This window comes from Alligator mississippiensis, chromosome 3 (genome assembly GCF_030867095.1).
Source record: "Alligator mississippiensis isolate rAllMis1 chromosome 3, rAllMis1, whole genome shotgun sequence".
NCBI lineage: Eukaryota > Metazoa > Chordata > Crocodylia > Alligatoridae > Alligator > Alligator mississippiensis.
The window spans coordinates 123,480,973-123,504,146 of NC_081826.1; the positions used below are offsets into that span (position 1 = coordinate 123,480,973).

The following is a 23,174-nucleotide window of genomic DNA, read 5'->3' on the forward strand; positions in this document are numbered from 1 at the left end:
TGGGACAAATAGATGGAGTTGTTGTAACAAAGTGGTACAGAAGTGGCATTAATTATTTAACTGAAATGAATAAGTAAGTAATGCATAAAGGAAAACTTCACAATCCCTGAATTGGCTGGCCTGAGAATGACTCCTTAATTGGTGTAAATCACTACAACTCCATTAACACCAGTGGAACAACTGGACCTCAGGTTTCCAGGCATCCAAGCAAGGAATATAATGGCTCACCCAACTGTATAAATGTAGAGATACTTTTTGAAAGAAGTAAGTTAAATCAATGATTACACTTTGTAAGATATAGCAACATCAGTGTAAGGTATTTCCAAGTAAAAGGAAAAACATATGTTTTTTGCAAAAGAATCTGCAATGAATTTGGGGTGGAATTAAAGGGCACAAGATTTTGCTTACAGGGTGGCAGCTTCTCAAACAGCTTACCCCATGATGGAGGCATGCAGACCAACAATGAGAGAGAGAAATCTTAAGATAAATCTACTTAAATCTTTTCTACGCCCCATTTTGTTGCATACATTAGTTTACCTTCTCGGAATTTGTACTGCTCAGTAATATCCTTCATTCTATCACTACCAATATCCTTGGTCACGATTAATTTCCCAATATGGGTTGTGTCAATTTGTTCAATCACTCTTGTCCCATTTTTCATTGTTTTGGAGTAAACAACATCACTGTTAACCTGGAAAATTAAATATTGAAGTATTAAGTCATCCAGCAGTTTTAAAAACCAGTCTTTCATCCCCTCGACTCAATAAGGCAGAGTCATTGAGTACCATCAGTTTCAATAGGACTAATCATATGCTTAAAATTAGACACTTGTTTAACCACTTTCCTGAACTGGACTATATTGATATGGATTCTCTGAAGACTCTAGGACATGAAAGAAGCTGACAAAGAAAGCCTGAATACTCACCTCTGCTCAGACACACCAGAGTAGATCTCTGGGAGTAGCCTGGAGCAGTTTGGAGTAGATCTGAGTGCTCTCCTCAGCACTTATCTCCATCTCTCCCAAGAGATAGCCTGAATGAGATCCAACAGTGCTTCTGAACAGGCCTCATTTAATTGGCGATAGAACTGATGTGGGGAAAGAGGCCACACAATCGGCCACAAAGACGACACCAAGTAAACACACCCTGGGTGACCAGAACACTCTCAGAAAGGACTTATACTAATAATAAGTTGGTAAAACCATAAAACAGCTGTAAAATCCACTTTATGTTCAGATTTACTAACATGGTGGGAGACCCATTCATAGCCACTAGAGTCAGTTTTCACCAGCTAAGGGTCTGGCCTACTGTTAACTTGTTTAATATTGATGAAAAAATTTTGAAGGTTAAGTAAGGCTCGACAGAAATACGGTTTCAATGATACTTAACAATACTGTTCTGAGCTGCAGAGCCTAATTATTGTCATCTATTTGTATTTTAGTAGAGTCACACAACATGGTAGTGTTGTCCACATCTACAGGAAGATACATGATACATTCTCTGCCCCAAGAGCTTACTTGCCTCTAAGGTTTTCACATCCTGCTACAGGGCATGGTGACAGTTACAATCCTGAAGGAGCTGTGATGTGCATATCTGCCTCTTCTATGCCTTTGGCTAATGGCTACTGGTGCTAGCTTTATTACCTGTACATTGACCTTTCACAAGAGCAAGCACAGAGTAACTTTCTGTGTATCTGTGATTTCATTTGAACTGGAGCAGATTCTTATGCTTACTACTCTGGCAACTAGCAACTTAAGAATGTCTCACCTACTGAATGGAATGGAGTTGCAGTATTATTTTTACAGCCAACATATAGGGAACAATGCTACAATCCACATATTAAAAGTGGAGACCAGCTTCCTATCCCCTTCTTGGTGTCATTGGTATAATTCGATACATACAAGTGTGGGAAAGCCAGTCAATTTACTTGTGAAATAAAGTCAATTACTGGTCATTTGATGAGCAATTATTTTACTGCAGTCAAAAGTTGCCAAATACTCCAGGAAGCCAAGAATGTCCTTGTGTAGGTGGTGCCCCCCCCCCCCCCCCCACACACACATTTAGGACCAGGCTTGTTCCTCTCTCCTGAGCTTCCCGCCCCCCCCCCCCCCCCCCAATGAAGCCACTTAGGGCTGCAGAAGCTACTCTGTGCTGAGGGAAGAATCAAAACCAGCAGCACAGAAAAGTTTCTTCTACTGGCCACCTGCTGTGACCGCAAGCATCTCCAAGTATAAATAGCAAAATGTCTGAATAGTTGGCCTGCTGCCTACTTAGCATAACTTCTCTTTAAAAGCTGACTTTTGTCTTTTATCATTGCTATGTGTTTTATTTCTATTTGATTTCTTTTTTTAAATTTTGTAACCATTTCAGCTTCAAGAAAAATGCCAATGAAAAGTAGAACTGTTCAGTCTTGAATAGCATTCTTATTTATATGTACCTAACATTGGTAGTTATCAAAATTAATTACAGTTTTTTATCATTTAATTTAATTGTTTCACTATAATAGTTAATTAACTTTTTTTGTACTTAAGATAAGTGTATCTAATCTACTCACATGGGTGGATCCAAGATTGGTGAGGGGCTGTGGTCCCCCCGCTTCAGCCTGCATGCCTAGCAAACTCTCTGAGCTCATCACCATGTCAGTGCAGCTCTTACTGGAGCTCTGAACATGCTATGTGATCTCTGAATGCATAACCTGATCAGCATAAGCTCTGGCTAGAGTCCCTGCTTTTGGGTAACTCCAGGGCCCAGGGTGTGAGTGCTGCCACTGTCCTTCCTTCCCCTTGGCTCCCCTTTTCCTCTGCTGAATTCAGCAGCAAGGTAAAAGAGGAGATGGGCAGCAGTGCTGAACCCCTGGGCTCCAGAGCTGCATGAAAGAAGGAGCTCTGGACCAAACCCGTGCCAATCAGTGGATGAGCACAGAGCTCACAGTACATGCACAGCTCTGGCAGGAACTGTGCTGACATACTAGTGAGCTCAGAGAGCTCCTTTCACATGCACTGCACGGTCAACAAGGCACGCGTCTGCACTGCTGGACCCCTCTTGGATTGACCTACTGAAAATTAAAGCCTCTCTATCCACTGTTCTAATAAATTAATTCTTAAAATATTTTAACATTATTTATTTGATCAGTCAAATGCTCACCCTTAACATATGCAATCCTTTTTTTTCAAATACATACCTCAGCAAAAACAAAGGCAGCATCAAACTGGAAGCAAACATGACCATGTTTAACAGCTTGCACTGAAGCAGGACCACATCTATACATACCTGAAGAAGGGGGAGTGAAGAAATTTAATCTTAAATAACTAGAAAGTGCTAGATTTTGGTAGGGGGAAAAATCATTTAGCCAAAGCCATTGGCCTAAAATAATACAAGAAATGAAAAGATAAGCTTATAGGACTAGGAAGAACCCAACTTCTCTGCTGTTGTCTCCATGCAAGGACATATAGGGCATAACCTTCCATTGATATAACTACTTCAAAGACCAAACGTTCCACTTGAGACACATGCAGCACTGCAAGTGCATTTCTGATCCATGTGGCAGGGACGTGATACAGCACCAAAGCTGCTTGTTAATGTTCATAGAAACTTTAACTTCCCTTTCTCTTTCAAGATCCCAGTTCCATCAATATTATATGCACTGATTTCAGTAAGACCACTTGTAAAGTATTCAATGCAGTAATGTTACCAGGATCCAAATTTGCCACAGAACAGGTGGAAGGCAGATATGTCACCGCACATTTGCTGTCCCACCAACATGCCTCCGTTCTGAGCATTGTAAGTGCCAGGTATTTGGCAGATAATCTAGTGTGGACAGGTTTGTTTTTGTGACATTTTTTCATGGTCTTGTTTTTAGTCTCATGTGGAACAAAAAGAATACATTGAAACCTAGACAGTTTTCACGGAAATGGAATTTTTATTTTCTGGCCATCTTCATTAATAAACTGTGGAACAAGAAGTTAAAAGCTCAATGTTCCATTACCTGCAACCCAGTGCCAATTCTGAAGCTATGTAGCAGCTTGGTAGCAGAGGCTAGAATAGATATTACCAAATGAAGCAGATCAGTTATACTGCAATGTGTCAGGGCACAGCTGATCTGCTTCACTGGGTGAAACACAGGTTGCTCCCTTGATCATGCAGGACAATGGGTAATATGATCTCCCTGCTTTTCCTACTCAGCCAGACCCAACCCCCATGACTGGGTGTTCACAAAACTGATTTTCTTCAGGTGTGGTGAGAAAAAAGCATCTATTTGCTCACAATTTGTGCTGCTATAAAAAAAAAAAAAATTTCAGGTAGATCAATACTGGAGCTCAAAATGGCCCATGCACAGGCCAAGGATGGATATTTTGACCAAAATGTTGCCACGGTTGTGATGGATCCAGCCTACCACAACACGTAGATTTGCCATCAGAAAGAATGCTATGAAGAATGCTTAGGACCATATGCAGGATTACCATCACTGGTTTCTTGAGGAGTGCCATCCACAGCCTGCCACCCTCCAAATCCAACAGGAAGATCAGGTCTGGACATCCAAGCCTCATTCCAGCAGTGATAGTTCCTTTAACAGGAGAACCAAGGAGAATATTAGGCTCTCAAGTATAAATATAAATGCCAACAGAAACTGTATTGCAACATCCCACTAATGGATCTGGTAAAACTGCTGAGTTAAGCATTTTATGCTTCACAGAATATATCCTCAATCTGGTGTCTGATAATGCTTGGTGAGCAGTGCTGCTTTTCTGCCTTCCCTACAGTTCCCTTATCCTCAGGCTGCTCGATTCCTGTCTACTCCCAAGACAAAAAAAAAAAAAAAAAAAGAACTCCTCTGAAGATCCCTTATATCATGCTGAATGCAAGGCACCTAAAAGGAGATTCTGGTAACTAAGACAAGGCTACATTAGGCACAAACCCCTTTTAATTAGTCCCCAAGGGGGCAAGGGAATAGGGATTGTGAGAAAGCTCTGTCAGTGAAGAAATCTTTGGCTACCTACTTAAGACAGCTCTGAGGCCTACTTTGTGCCATGGGAGTAGTATAAAATGGACTTAGCAAGGCTTCGGATTTACAATTTTGTAAACAGAGTTTAAGCCGCTGTGTAACTTCCAATATCCATAACTCAATTTCTTGATAACTCAATTTTCTTGATTAAAAACAAGCATTTTGGTCTGTTTTCTGTTGAATGTTCCAGGTGAAAGTTTAACACTGGAGCCCACATGGGACTTGATAAAAAGATTTCCTTGACACCTGGACATCACTCCTGATTGCTTCAGATGGAAGACAGACTTTTAGAGAGGGATTTTCACATTAGGGCCAGCCTAAAGCAGTATACTTTGTACAGATTCTCTACCTCTCTCTCAGTAACATTGAAGAGGGAAGAGAGACACCTTCTGCATCACCAATGCCCTGCTACATTTTCCCATGAAAATAAAAACCAGGCCCAGCTCTCTCAGTTTGTAATAAGCTCACAGACTCCAGTGCTAGTGCTGACAAAAGAGAGGACATATCTCCAGGGACATTTGGCATATCTCTACAGGTCAGGCTCTGGATGTTCAAAAGCATTTAAGGCTGCATCCAGACAAGTGCAGCAGTGTGGTATGTGATGACACAGACATGCCTGTGGCACCCCATTTTGCACGTTCAGTTGTTCTCTGTGCTGCAAGAGAGCAGCACAGAAGGTTTTTTTGACCTTAAAAAAAAACATGGAAAAAAATGTGGGGTGGTGCATGCGGTGGCAGCATGCACTGCCCAAAGCTGGTGCTGGACCCCAGGAATGGTCCTGACTGGGCTGGCCCCCCAGAAGTCCAGGTAAGGCTGCTGGGGCCAGCCAAGTACTGGCCCCAGCATCTTCTACCCCACCCAAGGTAACTTGCCACACGCCAGAGCACACATGACACAGGCGTTCCCTGGGGACAACTAGTGGTGACACAAGGTGCACCACTGCTAGTTGTCCCTGGGGAACGAAACATCCATGCACATCTGGACACAGCCTAAGTGGTTAATCTAGACTTGAAATGCCCTCAGTTGACTCAATGCTTGGGAAAACAAAACAAAACAAAACACCAGAGTCATCTCACATAGTATGTCCAAAATGTAAAAAAATGAACAGACCTAAAGAGAAAGTTTTGTCCTGTAGCTTTCTTCTTGCAATTTTTTTTCAAACTCAAAGGAGAGCATAAAAAATAAAGGAAAACCCCCAAAAAAGTTTCTTGCAACGGAGTTGGTCAATTGTTTCAGTTCCATTGCTGCAAAAAAGGGAAGGGGGATGTAAAAGGGAAAGGAGCATTTTTAGAATTTTTCTCCACTTTTCTTTGCAAATAATTTTTACCCAGCTGCAGATATGAACAAATGACATCCATGTAGTGGTTGACACAGCAATGCAATGATATTAGCAATAAAGCCCAAACCAAAATGGGGGTGCTTAAACTCTGACCATTTCATTAACAGGTGAAAAAACAGGGATGGAGTGGAATCAGAGGGATCTGAGGCTTCTCTAACAAGACATTTCAAAGTGGAAATGAAAGCTTGGATCAGAGAAAAACTTGTCAGTTAGGAGAGCTAATGAAGCAGGGCCATAGGAAAAAGAATTATTCAAAGCAAGTGACACACGCTTCTAGAATTTTTATGCTGCTAAGAGCGCTTAATGCTGAATCATTCTTGTAGAACCTGGACAATGGCTAGCAGTAGGAAGTGCTATATACGCTCGGTGGGTTTTGGAAAGTTGTTATGACACACAAGCCTGTCTTGAATACTTTAGTTTAGTTCAAATGTTTTTGGCTTTGCGTTCTATAAAAGTGCCAAAAAAAAAGGATCAGGTAGTGGGGACAATGAACACGGTAGTGTAATTTAGTAGTTAGACAACAAAATATAATATCTTTGATTCTACACTTTTTGGGGCAGGGATTGTCTATTTTAGGTTTGCATAGTACTTGGCACCATGTGGAATCCTAGGGTATGTCTGCAGAGGACAACACAACACTATGTAGTGATACCCATGCTAGCTCTGAACAAGCTGACATGTCTACAGTGTATAGTACAGTGCCAAGCAGAGATATTAATCTGGGTCTTGGAGCCCACATAGGCTGAAGCATATATGCTGTGCTTGGCCTGGTCAAATTAGCTTTGTTTCAGCACTGTCTATGTGGGGTTAAATTGTTGCCAGTTGTAGAGTTAGTTTTTTCAGAGCCAGTTCAGGTATCTCCATATGGTGCTGCATTGTACCATGTAGATATAGCCCTGCCCACTGTCATAGTATAAAACACTAACAACAGCAGCAATAATAATAATGATGATGATGATAATGATCATGGGTGAGAGAGAGAAAGAGAACGCTATTAACTTATGCCAGCCTAGGTTTTGGAGGATTCTTTTATCACAAAAAAAGTAGCCTAGACTTCCCCCTTGCATAAGTGGCCCCAGTTGAGGATTTAATCCTATTAAAATAATTTTGTAAATTGATGTTGTACTCTTGCACCTAAACCAAACAGAGACATTAAGGATTGTAAGAATGACTGTGCAGATCAATGTAGTGACCATAAAATATTTACAAAGATAATTACAAGTAGGCTAAACAAAGCAATAGGGAAATTAATAAAAAATGACCAGGTGAGTTTTATGCCTGGCAGCAAATTGAAATGGTTGTCATGGGTGATTTCCACCACCCTGACATCTCATGGGAAGAGCATTCAGCTAGATCTAATAGGTCACGCAACTTCCTTACCTGCACTGATGAGCTCAATCTGACTCAAGAAGTCCATGGGCTGACAAGGGGTGAGGTGCTGCTAGACCTGGTTCTGGCCAAAGGGGATGATCTGAGGATTGAAGGGAAGCTTGGTGATCACAAGTTGATCACTTTCTCTATCCATCGCAAAGCTGGCAAATCAGCCAGCAATGCAGAAATCCTCGACTTTAGGAAAGCTGACTTTCACAAGTTCAGGAGGTTGGTTGTTGAGGCCTTGAAAGATCATTATCTGAGAGGGAAGGGAGTCCAAGAGTTGTTCCTTAAGGATGCAATCCTAAAAGCACAAGAGAAGTCCATTCCAGCCTTTAGGAAAGGTAGTAAAAGAGCTGGGAGAACGCCTTGGCTCAAAAGGGAACTCATGGGCCTCCTGAATCTTAAAAGAGAAGCCTGTATGGGTTGGAAGATGGGAAATACCTCTAAGGAGGATTATGCATCACTGGCCCACACTTGTAGGGAGCAGACCAGAAAAGCCAAAGCCAAAACAAAGCTCAAACTGGCTATGGAAATTAAGGACAATAAAAAGTCCTTCTTCAGATATGTGGGAAGTTGAAAGAGAAAAAAGGGCAACACTGGACCCCTGCTGAACCAAATGGGGCAGCTGACATCTGACACCCAGGAAAAAGCTAATCTTCTTAATGATTACTTTGGGCCAGTTTTTCACCAGCCCAAGGAGATCACCCTGCCTGACAGGACACAGGATTACTAGGGAACAGGTGACCATATGCCTACATTTGGTGAAGACCTTGAGGGAACACTTTTAGAGGCTGGACATTCATAAGTCAGCGGGCCTTGATGAATGCATCCAAGAGTCCTAAAAGAGTTGGCTGACATCATAGCGTGACCAATGGCAAGGATATTTGAGAACTCATGGCACTCAGGAAAGGTTCCTGAAGATTGGAAGAGGGCCAATGTGGTGCCTATCTTCAAGAATGGAAGGAAGGAAGATCCAGGGAAGTACAGGCCAATCAGTTTGATCTCAATCCCTGGAAAGATCATGGAAAAAATTATTAAAGAATCCATAAATAACAGGCTAACATAAGGGGTCATTCTGAGAGACAGCCAACATGGCTTTGTTACAGGTAGGTCATGCCTGACCAACATCATCTCCTTCTATGATCAGGTGACACGTCACCTGAACAGGGGAGGAGAAGTTGATGTCATTTACTTGGATTTCAAAAATGCCTTTGACTTGGTCTCCCATGATGTTCTCATGACAAAATTGGACAACTGCAGCCATGACAACTTTACAGTCTGATGACTAGGGAACTGGCTCCATGGTTGGACCCAGAGAGTGATAGTCGATGGAACTGAGTCAACAGTGGCTTCCCTCAGGGTTCAGTGCTTGGACCAGTACTCTTTAACAAATTCATAAATGACCTGGATTTGGGTGCCAGAAGCAGACTGGCTAAGTTTACAGATGACACCAAATTATGGGGAAGTGCAGTCACACTAGAGGATAGGCTGGGGATTCAGGCCAACTTGGAGAGTCTTGCAAAGTGGGCAGATAAAAACCTGATGACTTTCAACATAGAGAAATGCAAGGTGCTTTACCTTGGGAGAAAGAACCCACATCATACCTATAGGTTCAGCAGTGCTACACCACCTAGCACTACGAGCATTGGCAACTGGTGCCTCCTGGCTCTCGGGGTCCCCCAGCGGCTGATCACCAACCCCAGAAGCGCCAGTGGCAAACTGGAAGTGCCACCAGAAAAAATGGAAGTGCCACTGGTGTTTCTTACAGGGGGCACTGGCAGGTGTCCCCACTCCCCGGCCGGTGAGGGCCAATTTTAGGTGGGGCACGTACCCCCCTGTAATTCCCCATACACGTCGCCTATGACTACGACCAAAAGACACTCAGGGGTCATGATTGGCCACAGGATGAATATGAGCCACTATGTGATGCCACAGCTGGCAAAGCAAATAAAACCCTTGCTTGCATCTACCGATGCATCTCAAGCAAGATCCAAGATGTCATCCTCCCACTTTATTCGGCTTTGGTGAGGCTGCAGCTGGAGTACTGTGGCCAGTTCTGGGTTCCACACGTTAGAAAGGATGTGGAGAAGCTTGAGAGTGCAGAGGAAAGCCATGTACATGATCAGAGGTCAAGAAAGCAGGTCTTATGAGGAGAGGCTGAGAGGCATGGGACTCTTCAGTTTGGAAAAGTGTAGGCTCAGGGGGGAATTGGCAGCAGCCTATAAGTATATGAGGGGTGTGCATCAGAAACTGGGAGAACATCTGTTTACTAGGGCACCTCAAGGGAAGACAAGGCCTAACAGGCACAAACTGCTGGAAGACCATTTTAGATTGAACATAAGGAAAAACTTCTTTACTGTCCGAGTCTTCCGAGTCTGGAATAGACTCCGCCCAGAAGTGGTGCAAGCACCTACTCTGGATACATCCAAGAAGCATCTGGATGATTATCTTGATGAATCTGATGACCCCAGCTGATTTCCTGCCCTTTGGGCAGGGGGCTGTACCCGATGATCTCATGAGGTCCCTTCCAGCCCTAACATCTATGAAATCTATGAAATTTAAGAATACTTCACATGGCTTATGTGAGCAGGGACATGCCAGAATCAATGGCTGCCCTTTCATTAGATAATGCAAAGAGACATTAGGGTCAAGTGTGTACCAGCAACCTGTCTTTCATATTAAAAGAAATTTGGTTTCTGGAGTGAATGGGAGGGAAGGTCATGGAAGAATAGAGTATAGATCTTCACAAGGGTTCTGCATGAAGGCTACTTCTACAATGAGCTTGGCACCTTCTACAACCCATTGGACAGCCCTCTGACCTTGGTAGGACTCTGAAGGTGTAGAAGTCTGCTTAGTCAGAGCGGATCAAAGGAACAAAGCCTAACTCACATTTAAGACAGCTTTTCCCTGTGTCTTTATACCACCCTTAAAAGACAAGAAAACTAACATAAGGGCTACAGGCTATAATGACAGCCACTGGTCTAGCCATCTTAAGAATATTGTTTTTGGAAAATCCATGCATTAGTTTTTTTATATATGTTTATATCTTGGGAAGGAATTATTTTTAGCAAAATATTAGATGCCTAGCACTTAGGAGAAAACCTGCATCTCCAAATAACTGTGAAGAAAATCCCTGATCATGGGAACACACATCCAATTACAGTCATTCATATCCACAGATCAGTAAACTGACATTGTCTTTTATATGGTAAAATCCTAGTTTCTAGTTTTCTAAAGATTATAAATAAAAGTGATGAGTACACTTAAAAAGCATTATAAATACCTTGATTGTACCATCTTTAAAAACAAAAAGGTGCCTTAATATTATCAAGGTAAAGACACAAACAATTTAAAGCCTGAGTTAGGGCTACCATAGAGTGGTACAAGGTAATGAAAACAAAGGACATAGAGGAGAAATAGAAAGTGCTGTAAAATATATTAACTTATTCCCAAAGGGCTACATGCACCATGTAGCAATAAATCCACTATGAGGAGAAAGGGATGAACAAGGAAGTTCAAAAAGTAATCAAGACAAAGAGAAAGGCATATAGGATGTGAGATATAAAACAACAGGGGGCAGTTCCTGTGCTGGTGTGAACTGACATAGATCACTTGACTTCAGTGGAGCTATGCTGATTTGAGAAGCTCTCCCTAAATCTAGAGGAGGAAAAGAAAAAAGGATTGAATTAAGTGAAGGTTATTGAAAATGGTAGGGAAATGAAGAGGCGGGGCAGAAAAGGAAAATATCAGAAATGTTAGACAGGGCTGTACAATTTCAAAGGGGCCGGAAGCCACATCTTCCTCACTGGGCTGCTCTAGCAGGGGCTATGCGCCCTCCAGGTGTGAACGCAGGTGGGTGAGCACTTAACCACTGTGTGAGACTGATGCTCCCCAACCCCACTGTACTGTACGCATGCCCACACATGGTCAGGCACTTGCCTGTGCAGCACAGCATCCAACATCCCCTGCAGAGTCTACAATGCTGCAGTGATGCATAGCTATACAGAAGGACTGCTTCTCTTTCTACATCAGTTAAATGACTAGCATAACTTCAGTGCAGTTCTTCTCAATTTGTATTCAGGGTAAGACACAGGAGAATCAAACCCACAGAAATGTTAAGTTGCCCTGTGATCACAAAGAGCTGAGGCAGAATTTGGAGTCAGCAATCCTAGGACTCTGCTGAACATGTGTCAAAGTAGGTACTAAACTAAAGATACAGAACTACTTGCTGTCCTTGAAAAACAACACAGTATCCAAATACTGGATCCTTCCCTACTGGCAATGAAGCTTATGGCAGTCACATCAGGTAAGGCAACAACATACACTGTCTTTTCACCCCAACATAATGGATCTATTCCAATTTTATTTAAAAAAGGAATCTAATTTTTGGGTTGTTAACGAAACATGCTGATCAATGAATATTACCATTACTCAAATGAGGAGAAGAAATCTTTAATACAAATCAAGATCATTAACCATAAACAGGAAGACATCTATTGAATCTAGGAAAGTGTGAAGTAATGAATCTGCCCTCTATATACAGAGGAGAGGTTTTGTGGCATGGCAGCCCACAGATAACTTCTGGTGACTGTAGCATTTAATCAATACATGCTATTTCTTATTCCAGGAAGCAGAATAGAAAAGTTTGAGGGAAAAGCAGCATTGTCTTCTTCGAAAGATGACACTGATCATATGCCTTAATTCTTATGTTTACAAATCTAGGCATGTTATTAAAGTGACATACCCTATGCTTGTATTTATATTAAAATGGATTTATTTTAAGATTTGCCCACATGGAACTGTGAGTGCATGTAAAAATTTTAAAGAAAGCATATAAATAAGAACCAACTGAAAATGATCAAAAGAATCCCATTGGCTTCAGTGGAGAATGGATTGGATTTTAAATGCAAACTATGAAATATTCTCCCAATCCTACATAAAAAGATTGAGACCTCTGTTAGGTCTTCCTTGAATTTAGACAATGCTATCACCAAAATACTCCAGTTAGTTTGTGTGTGCAGTATATTGAGTACTGATGCCAGCAGTAGAACCCAGATCATTTGTAGGCAGATAGCCTATTTAGGGTATGGACAAACATACATTTGAAACTGCTCCAAAAGGAGAAGAAGGACTCTTGCTCCGAACCATGCAGCATCTGTTACGTTCCCAAGATTGTGCGCAGAGGTGCTGAGTACACGAGGGCACGAGAGGCCCCCTTGGGAAGAGGACTGTCACTTGAAAACTTTCCACATGTCCATCATCTTAGCCCCCACCTCCCCGCAAAAAATACAAGGTGGCGCCTATGGTTGTATGTGCTCCAACTTTAACCCTGTATGAAGCAAAGTTAAAGTTAGAGCAGTTTTCTTACATTTGTAGCATTCCTGACTTGTCCATATATAACTGTTAGAGCTCAGCAGATACTGTGCTTTCCAGATCTGTCATTCCCTTTTTCAAATGTTCCCCTTTTGAAACGATGCCAAATGTACATTTGTCCATATCCTTAGACTTCAGTAGGTTGGCTCATTTAAGAACAGCTGCTCAGTAGCTTGCTGCTGCTTTTACTTCAAAAGTCACTGCTTCTCCACTCAGCTGGAATGCATCACCGGTCTCACAGAGCTGTTTGGAGAAATGCCCTTTGAAGTAAAAGTTACAAAGCAAACAATTGGAAGATACAGGTGGTATTGTGCTATATATTCACCCTTGGTTCATTTGTAAAACCTCTTATTTGCTTGGGGGCTAAGGAATATAACCCTGCAAATAACCTGGGTTCTGTTGTAACTTTGCCCTTGGACACCCCGCTACTTACCTCTTTTCATGATGTCTCTCACATCCATTGGCCTATTAACTATGTTTTAGTTCTGTTTCCAACTCTGCATTTCTATAACCTAGCGGTATTCTTTAAAAAATAAAGGTACAAAACTACACCTTGATTATTTCTGTCACATTGTTTTAGATTTACAGAGTTGACTTAATTAAGGCATATCCCAGTGAAGCTCACCAGACTGAGTCTTTTGTGAGTTTGTGGTCCACTATTCCTTCTTCATCCATGAAGATATCCAGTTGTAAATTGGCATTGTTATCATGGGCAGAGGAATAATTGGTAATGATTCTTCCTGGTATACCTAAGCATCTTAAAACTATGGAAAACGAGAAAAGAAATTAAAAGGACAATATGAGGCAGTGATAAATATGTGGAAGGAGTGGATAAGTAGATAGAAACAAACAATTTTAAAAAATCAAAGCAAAGTCAACACCATTCCTCCAATCTGAGAAGATACTTTAAAAGTAATGCTTGGCTTCCCCAAAATTAAGAAACAACAGAGCTAATCACTGAGTCTCTCTGCACTGATAAACTTTGAAATGAAGGGAAGCTTCATTAGAAGGGCAACCATTAGAAGATTTCTACATTTTTAGATACTCTGCAATTTTCTAGTTTGCCCTCAGAAGGAACACAGAGAAAACAAAGCAAAACAGAGATGAATTGATACTGAGTAATAAAACTGAATGATTTACAAGTGAAATGTCTGGTTTAGAGAGTTTAAATAAGATGAATTACACTAAGAATTTACAATTAAATTGAATAGCACTTTGGACTTCCGTTTCACCATGTGTAAGAGAATCTCAAAGTAGAAGAAACACAGTCAATCTCAGAACAGCCCACTGAAACATATTTACAGATGGAAAAAAGTAATGAAATAAAGAAACTACAGCTCTGGCTGAAGCACTGTGGTGACTCACGGGAGATGGAGTCTGGCTGCACACTATAGCCCAGAAACAGAGTTGGGAGCATAAGATACAAAAATGCAACTTCCATGACTTGAGACTCACTAGCAGCACTTCTGTATTAATGTTTTTGGCTTTATTTCACAAAACGTTTTAAAATGGTTTGGTTCTGATGAGAACCAATTTTCCACAAACAGCAGATAATGTTTTGGGAAGGGGGATGGGGGTGGAAATGTTTAACTGAAAACCCAATTTTTAGCTGAAAAATTGTTTTGATGGAAATTATTTCTTTTTGACCAGCATTACATGACTAGTGTTTTTGTGCCTGCATTAGTATCTCTACTGTATCGCTCAATAAAGAGTATCACCACACATTCATTTTCAGTTGCTTGATGACAGATTACCTGGATGCATCCACCACCATATGTACCTATTGATTAAACTTAATTCAAATGCCCTCCCAGGCTTCCAGTACATGAGCTATCACAACTCATTGAAAATAATTCATCTGACAATTTCAAGATTAATGACTTAGCTCATTTTTTTCCAGAATGTTTTAGCATTTTTTTAACAGGTGATTGTCCAGAATACTCAATATAGTAACCTTGGAAAGCTGGACTGGTAGCAGTGATAGACTAGACAAGTTTTGAATGTCTCAGTACAAAACTCAGAGCGAATGTTTTAGTTGAATAAGCATTCTCCCATTATTTTGATACTAATTTGAAGTAGCCCCTTTTCACTGGCTCCCCTAGGTCTGTGTCTGTGCACATGAATTGTCTACCTAGTCAGGGAACTTCTGGAGGGACTGGACATAGTTAAATCAGCTGGTCTTGACAATCTCCGCCCCAGAGTGCTGAGGGAATTAGCAGAGGTCATTGCGGGACCCCTGGCACGGCTTTATGAGCACTCCTGGTGCTCTGGCACGGTGCCAGAGGATTGGAAAAGGGCCAATGTGGTTCCCATTTTCAAAAAAGGGAGGAAGGAAACTATAGGCCTGTTAGTCTTACCTGGATCCTGGGTAAGCTTTTTGAGAGAATTATCCTGGCGCATGTCCACGAAGGGCCAGCAGGGGAGATTATACTTAGGGACAACCAACATGGGTTCATTAGAGGCAGGTCCTGTCAGACCAACCTGGTGGCCTTCTATGACCAGGTCACAAAATCCTTGGACACAGGTGTCATGGTGGACGTAGTTTTTCTGGACTTTAGGGAGGCCTTCGACACCGTCTCTCACCCCATTTTCATTAAAAAAACTAGGGGACTGTGGTGTCGACACCTACACAGTCAAATGGGTTACTAGTTGGCTGGAGGGCCACACCCAGAGAGTGGTGGTGGATGGGTCATTTTCGAGCTGGAGGGATGTGGGCAGTGGGGTCCCCCAGAGCTCGGTCCTCGGACCCGCACTGTTCAACATCTTCATCAGTGACTTGGACGAGGGGGTAAAAAGCACCCTGTTCAAATTTGCAGACGACACTAAGATGTGGGGAGAAGTGGGCATGCTAGAAGGGAGGAATAGGCTGCAATCAGGCCTAGACAGGTTACAGGGGTGGGCAGATGAGAGCAGGATGGGTTTCAACACTGACAAGTGCAAGGTGCTGCACCTGGGGAGGAAGAACCAGCAGCAGACCTACAGGCTGGAGAACTCCCTTCTTGTCAATGCAGAGGCAGAAAAGGATCTTGGAATCATTATTGATGCCAAAATAAACATGGGCCGACAGTGTGAGGAAGCGGTCAGGAAGGCCAACCATACCTTGTCATGCATCCACAGATGCATCTCAAGCAAGTCCAAGGAGGTGATCCTCCACCTCTACGCAGCACTGGTCAGGCCGCAGATAGGGTACTGCATCCAGTTCTGGGCGCTGCACTTCAGGAGGGATGTGGACAACATGGAGAGGGTCCAGAGGAAGGCCACCCACATGATCGGGGGCAGCAGGGCAGGCCCTATGAGGAGAGGCTGAGGGACCTGAACCTGTTCAGCCTCCACAAGAGAAAGCTGAGGGAGGATCTAGTGGACATTTACAAACTAGTCAGAGGGGACCAGCAGGCATTGGGGGAGTCCCTGTTCCCCCAAGCACTACCAGGAGTGACTAGAAATAATGGTCACAAGCTGGCAGAGGGTAGATTCAGACTAAACATCAGGAGGCGCTACTTCACAGTCAGGGCGGCTAGGACCTGGAACCAACTTCCAAGAGAAGTGGTGCTGGCTCCTACCCTGGGGGTCTTTAAGAGGAGGCTAGATGAATACCTAGCTAGGGTCATTTGACCCCAGTGTTCTTTCCTGCCGTGGCAGGGGGTCAGACTTGATGATCTGCTCAGGTCCCTTCCAACCCTACCAACTATGAAACTATGAAATTATGAAGTTAAGAGGAGACAGGGCTTTGCCACACATCAGCTATTCCATGGTAACTGGCCATATTCATATACAATGAAAGAAGGCTAGGCTATTGTGGCTTATCTTTTATCTGCTGTGGGTTAAGAGTGGGCACATGGCCAGTTTTTACACAGTCGCTGATGCACAATAAATCCCTCACAATAAGTAGTTCAGCTGTTTATACCTTTAGCTGCCACCACAGGAAGCAGCATATACTAGGTACACCACAGCACAGCATTTTCATTTCCTAATGGTCAACTTTTGGGGCATGTCTGCATCATAAACTTTCTGTGCCTGCCACCAGCTTGCTCAAAACCACTATGCTAGTTCAGTGAGCGCATTTTCAAAAGGGAAGTAGCATAGTCACATTTCTGTAGCATTGCATATAGGCTAATTGGTTGTGTCTCTTGGCAGTGTTACCATAATAAGCCTGTCTGAAGAGCCTCATGAATGCTGTTATATCACTCTCAATTTGGGAAGCAAGGTGTGGTAAACTTGCAGGGTAGACCTGCCATTTTGTTCTTCATTCTGCCTGGCAGTGATATGCACTTGGTCAAGAGCTGAAACTCAGGATGCCAGTGGTGAGTTTAGCCATACAGAGAGAGCACATGAACCCAACATACAGGCAAATCGCACACTGGAAAATATACAGTTCAGAATAATCAGGGGAGAAGCAACAGCATAACTAGGGTAGGGCAAGAGAGGCACCTACCCTGGGTGCCAGATTAGAAGGGATGCTGAAGAAACAGCTCCCTGGGACCCCAGCCTGCTCCATGGCAGAGCGTGTTTCTGAGAAGCTATCTGTGCAGAAGCAGCAGGAGGCAGTGCACAGGGAGATGGCAACACCCCCCACCCAGCACAGCACCACATTGCATGTGGAGAGCCAGAAGCCCTTGGTTCAGCATGGAGCATATGCAGAGAGCTGCCCCTTGACCACTGAAACTGCCTCCTTCCCCACCCTGGTAGAGCACCAGCCACATAGGGGCAAGGAGCTCTCCCTCCCCACAGGGGCAGGCAATTATTTCAGCCTGCAGGCCACATAGGGAGTTTTGGGGAGCAGGTGTGGGCTGGGTCAGCACTCCCATTCCCTCCACACGCAACCACTCACCAAACCTCCTCTATGCAGGATGGGGTCATGGGTGGGTGAGGAGCTGTTGTGGGGGCAGGCAGGCAGCAGCTTCAGCAGGGCCACCACCAGCACTGTCTCCAGGCTACCCTTTTACCCAAAGTGGGGGCTGGAGCTGCTGCCCAGTGTCAGCTGCAGTGGCTGGGCAGAAGCTTCTGCTGGGCCCCGGGAAAAAGCAAGACCTGGTGGTGGCCACAGCTTCCTCCCCCTAACTGCTGCCAGGGTCTTCTCACTGCAGCCACTCAAGACCATAGCACATTGAGCCAGGTTGGAGCAGCCCTGGCTGGCAGGGAGCCTGGGGGGTCAGCCTGCCAGCCCAGGGCTGCTCCAACCTGGCTCAGCATACTGCAGAGAGGCTCACTAGGGCATGAGGGTGCTCTAGTGTGGGCTAGCCAACACTAGAGGCAGCCCCTGCCCACTGATGCATACTTGTGCCCCAGCCAGCCTTGTCAGCATCTACACATGCATTGCTGTGTACTAAAGAACTCTGCCGCAGGATAGTGCTTGTATTTAAAAGTACTAACTTGTGGTGGAGTTCATTAGTTTCCTGTGACCTAATAGGGCTGCCCGTGTAGATATTGAGACTTTACTGCAGAACTAATTAGACAGCTATACAGAAAACATCTTATGTAGATGCATCCAATTTGTGCTATATAGGTAGGTACAAAAGTGCTGCTGCTTAAAACTGTGTTTATGGACTACCTGTGCTAAAACTTGCAGCAGTTTCCAAACAGGCAAAACATGAATTCTGAATGAACTAAATCTATGGGTGCCTACAGTAATTTGTCTGTATACAAATTACTAAAGGCATGTTTATTTCAAAGTCGGTGTTCTCAAATTTGTTCCACACTTCCATGTGCTCAGGGAAAACAGTCTGATAGTAAGGGTGGGGTGGGGGAGAACAGGCTGCAGAGGGAAGAGGTTGCCAGGGAGAAGGCAAGGGGGCTACCTGATCCTCCAGATTTATTTTCCCTGCTGTAGCTGTGGGAGGGGGACAAATTCAAGACAAACCTTCAAAAATGAGATTATATGCCTGGAAATTTATACCAAATTTATAAATTTTCCATATATAAAATCTAATTATTGGGGAATCATCTAATATTTAGGGGTGTCTTGCATTCAAATAAATACAGTAATTTATTTTACTTACATGTGTTGAAGACACCAGCAAAGACCCAGCACTGACCATATCGCACTGGGGATGCAGAACTATGATATTCCAGAATAATGTCTACACTTCCAGTCCAAGCTGATGGTGGAACACCATATGCATAAATATTGTCCCAAGAGCCAGCAAGTACACCCTCGTCATCTCTAGCATTGATCTAAAAGGGGGGAAAAAATCTATATTGGGAGATCTGTGGTATTTTCTCACATACAAGATGCCCCAGAATAATATACGCACTTTGCTTTTGAAAGTCAGAATGAAGAAAAAAAATATCTTCCCTTGAAGTAAGTAATGGAACAACAGTAGCTAGGGAGCAATACCTGCTTATTGTGCTGCTCTTTGCTAGTCAAATGCAGTGTTTACTTCCACTTTTGTCCTGTAAGAGCAGAAACTGGTCTAACCATATTTCCTGAATCTAATGCATGCTGAAATTTCCATCAGCTACCTTTTGGAAAATGATGTGGGCATTGTCTATGAGAAAACATGGTATATTATACCTGTCAGGTTTGAAAATAGAGGTTTCTTTAGCCTATCTGCCAAAAGTGTAACAAGATCCAGTGGCAGAAGTTGAAAATAGACAAACTGGGCATGTCTACACGTGCATTAATGTGCTGTTGTGACAGCGCATCAAGTTTACTCAATGTGCAGTAACTGGGCTACTGCACAGTAGCGCTGGCACATGGTATTTTAGTGACCAGCTGCAATTTTGATGCGTGTGTGTGCACGTGCGTGTGCACATGTGTGCATGCGTGTGCATGTGTGTGCTTGTGCGTGTGTGAGTGTATCTCCTAACCAATCATTTGCAAGGACAGAATAACATGGAATATTCATGTTTAGTAACTCTATTTTCTAGCTCTGGTTTCAGACTCCATGTAGGGGTCACCTTCAAAAGAAGCTCCTGGAGATGTGTCCTCTTCCAAAAAAGGAGAGAAATCATCAAACTGTAAATTGTATATTCTCAAAAAAAAATAGGGTTGAAGTCAAATAATAAAAACACATGTTGGCCATTTACTATTCATAAATGTGCTCACTGGGATATGAATATTCATCAATTGTGAATCAGAGAAATGTTGGTCTTGAATCCCTTCTAACTTCCTGTGTTAAAGCAATTTCAGTGCAATTATTCTTGGCTTACATTGGTGTGATACATTTGGCCACTGGCTACATCAACACATGTGCTTAACTGTAAAGTAAACTAATTAACTGCGGAGTTAAGCATCACCATCTACACATGTGAAACTAGCAGGCCACAGTAACTAATTTACACTACCATAAGATAATAACATTGAGGACAGTGTAATTAACTGCAATTAAACACACATGTAAACACTGACCACAAGCACAAATTGCTCCTGGTCAGCCCAGGCAGCAGAAGCCCAGTCTCCTGTCTGCCACTTACGCACACAGCTCTGCACTTTCAGCACCATCATGCCTCAGCCAGCCCCTCCACTGCCTGATGCTGCCACCCAGAGCCCAGGGCTGACACCCCATGCCCTCTGCCTGCCCAGGCCTGCTCCATCTTTGCTCATATTGCTGCTATTTGAGGCACACGCATAGACGCTGTGCCCAGATGTAATTTACTTCGGTTCAAACTGCTCCAGAATTTATTGCTTTAAATTAATTGGACATGTACACGCACCCACTGTTATTTTTAAAGTTGAATCCATTTTCATGGAAAACAAAAAGAAATTTTCTGTGTTAAGTTTCCTCCAGGTAAGTGTAAACAAACTACTGAGTTTTGCTGACAAATGACTAAATTGATAGCCATTAATGACCAATACATTTCCTACCAGCAATTTGAACCAAATCAGTTGAGACTGTGGAAAAAACCCCTCATTCACTATGTAGCCTTTAATTATGTTAATGCTGAGCTGCTATACTCTTGCCAAATAAATTATAATTCTCATTTAAAAGCTTTTGGCTGGATTAACTACTGTTTTATAATTAGAAAATTGACCTTCTGTGAACTTTGGGATTGAACAGAGATAAGTATACAGTGACAGAACCAAAGGGTTCAGAGTTGCACCCATCCAGCAATTGTGGGAGAAGTGCCAGGGAAAGAGGCATTTCAAGGACGGTACAGTATTTCAATCTTTAATCTGTACTACAACCAGTCCTCAGAAGGCTATACTGTGACTGTTAAAATGGAGCCTGGGGGAAAACAGATAGAGATGGGAAAGGGGAGGGCAAAGAGAAGGTGAAGAGTTGCTCTGTATGAAAAGGGACCCTCAGAAGGATTCTAAAGAAGGGCTACAGCAACACCTTAACAGGGTACAGCGTGTGCGCCTGTACAGACAACCTCTGATCTACCGAACGATGCCAAAGTCAAGCTTTATGATCTTCACCCTTGGAGAGGCCTAGAATTGCCAACACCTTGAAACTGTCCTTATCTACTTATAACATTAATTATCATTACAGTCAATTAAAGATCAAAGAACTTGAGGTGCAGTTATGTTAAGTGGCTTTCCTGAGGGCAAAAACATTGTGGCTTCAATTTACAAGGAATCTGAGCACCACTCTTCTAACTGCCATTTTTGGCTGTCCGGCATTTAGATCTTTAAACTCCTGCTCAGCTCTTGTCTAATTTTGAAGGTGCTCCCAAGTTTTCACATTAATGTACTCAAAGCCCCTCAGTCTCAACTGTACTGAGCCCTTCATTGCCTAGGCCTCTGCTTGTGTCACCTATAGATCCTGATCTAGTAGCTGTTCTCAGAGAATACCTACAGTATCAGGCCCCACACAAAACTTGGTGTCCAGGGACAGTCTGGTTGCCTCCCTTCATCCAGGAACCCAATGATTAAGAGAACTCATCTGGGATGTGGGAGACGCATGTTCAATTTGCTTCCCTGCCTAAGAAGATTTAAATCTACATTTCTCACCTCTCAGAAGAGATCTATCGATCAGTATCTCTTGGTGAAGAGATTCTACTTTGTATGGGATAGTTAAAAATTTGTTAGGTTAAAAAAGAAAGAGAATGCCTTAACCACTAGGAAAATCTCTTGCTCACTCTTGTATACTCTCCCTTGCTTTCTGCCTAATTTAATATTTACCTGTTCTGTGTAAAGTATGGTAGCTTTAACTGAAGGAACTGAAAATGTTCCTATTTCAGAATACCACAGAGCCTGGTGATTAAAGCAATCTTGTAGGACAGAGGTTCTCAAACTTTGGTCTACAGACCACCACTGGCCTGCAAGCTCCATTCAGGTGGTCCACAGAAAGGCTGCAGAACAATTGAGAATAACTGTATTAAAATATGAATTGTGTGCTTTGATTTGTAGAACAAAAAAAGTTTATTAAGTGGTCTGCCGAGACCCTCAGCAATTTTCAAGTGGTCCATGAAAAAAAACAGTTTGAGAACCACTGTTCTAGGAGACAGAAGATATGCATTCAAATCCCAACAGGCAGATGAGAGACTAGTATCCAAGTCTCCCACATCCTGTGCAAGTGCTCTAATTAATGAGCTATTACATAGAAAGAAAGGTCACTCCTCCACCCCTGGACATTATGAAGACTAAGCCCCTGCCTGGTTTTTGAAAGAAAGTGCTTAAGCATGTAACTATAAAGTTTTGGCATTGGCATCTCATTCCCGGAGAGGTCTGGAATCCAAGATCCAGCCTTCTCCTCAGCCTTGATTAATGTCCATCTTAGGAATCTCCCAACTCAGCACAGTGCCTTTGGGGATCCCATCTTTAGGTGCCTAACTTCCCCATGCATTTTGTGAAAAACCCATGTGCCTAATTTGTAAGTTATGAATTCCACTAGGCAGCTAAGCTCCCAAATGGTAGATGCTGCAATATTTAGCCTCACACCCCTAGCCTGTCTTTGTGGATCCCTCTCCGCATCAATGAGAAAGCTAGAACTAACATCTCTATCTCCTCACCCTAATCAACATCTTGTTTTGCCTCTCATGAGAAGGACTGGCTTTATCAATTACTTCACCTGCTAGAATGCCCACCATACCAAGCTGTCCAATGTCTGAAAGTGTGAGACAATATGAGAAGCCAACACTAAGACCTGGGCGTTTGTGGAGTGAGATATAATGGAAGACTCTAGAATTCAACATATGCATGGAT

General features: G+C 42.9%; 1 protein-coding gene across 3 annotated transcripts in view; it reads right to left on the reverse strand.

The window, feature by feature from the left end:
• The window catches only part of F13A1 (coagulation factor XIII A chain), a 101,579-nt gene that overhangs the window by 24,148 nt on the left and 54,257 nt on the right, over positions 1–23,174 (reverse strand). For all 3 annotated transcript variants that reach the window (XM_059724366.1, XM_006267941.4, XM_019490525.2), the window contains 5 exons: positions 19,084–19,258; positions 13,713–13,851; positions 4,460–4,563; positions 3,181–3,269; positions 538–691 (listed from right to left, as the gene is read on the reverse strand). In XM_059724366.1, the coding sequence (XP_059580349.1) occupies positions 538–691; positions 3,181–3,269; positions 4,460–4,563; positions 13,713–13,851; positions 19,084–19,258 (661 nt within the window). The remainder of the gene's footprint in view (positions 1–537; positions 692–3,180; positions 3,270–4,459; positions 4,564–13,712; positions 13,852–19,083; positions 19,259–23,174) is intronic.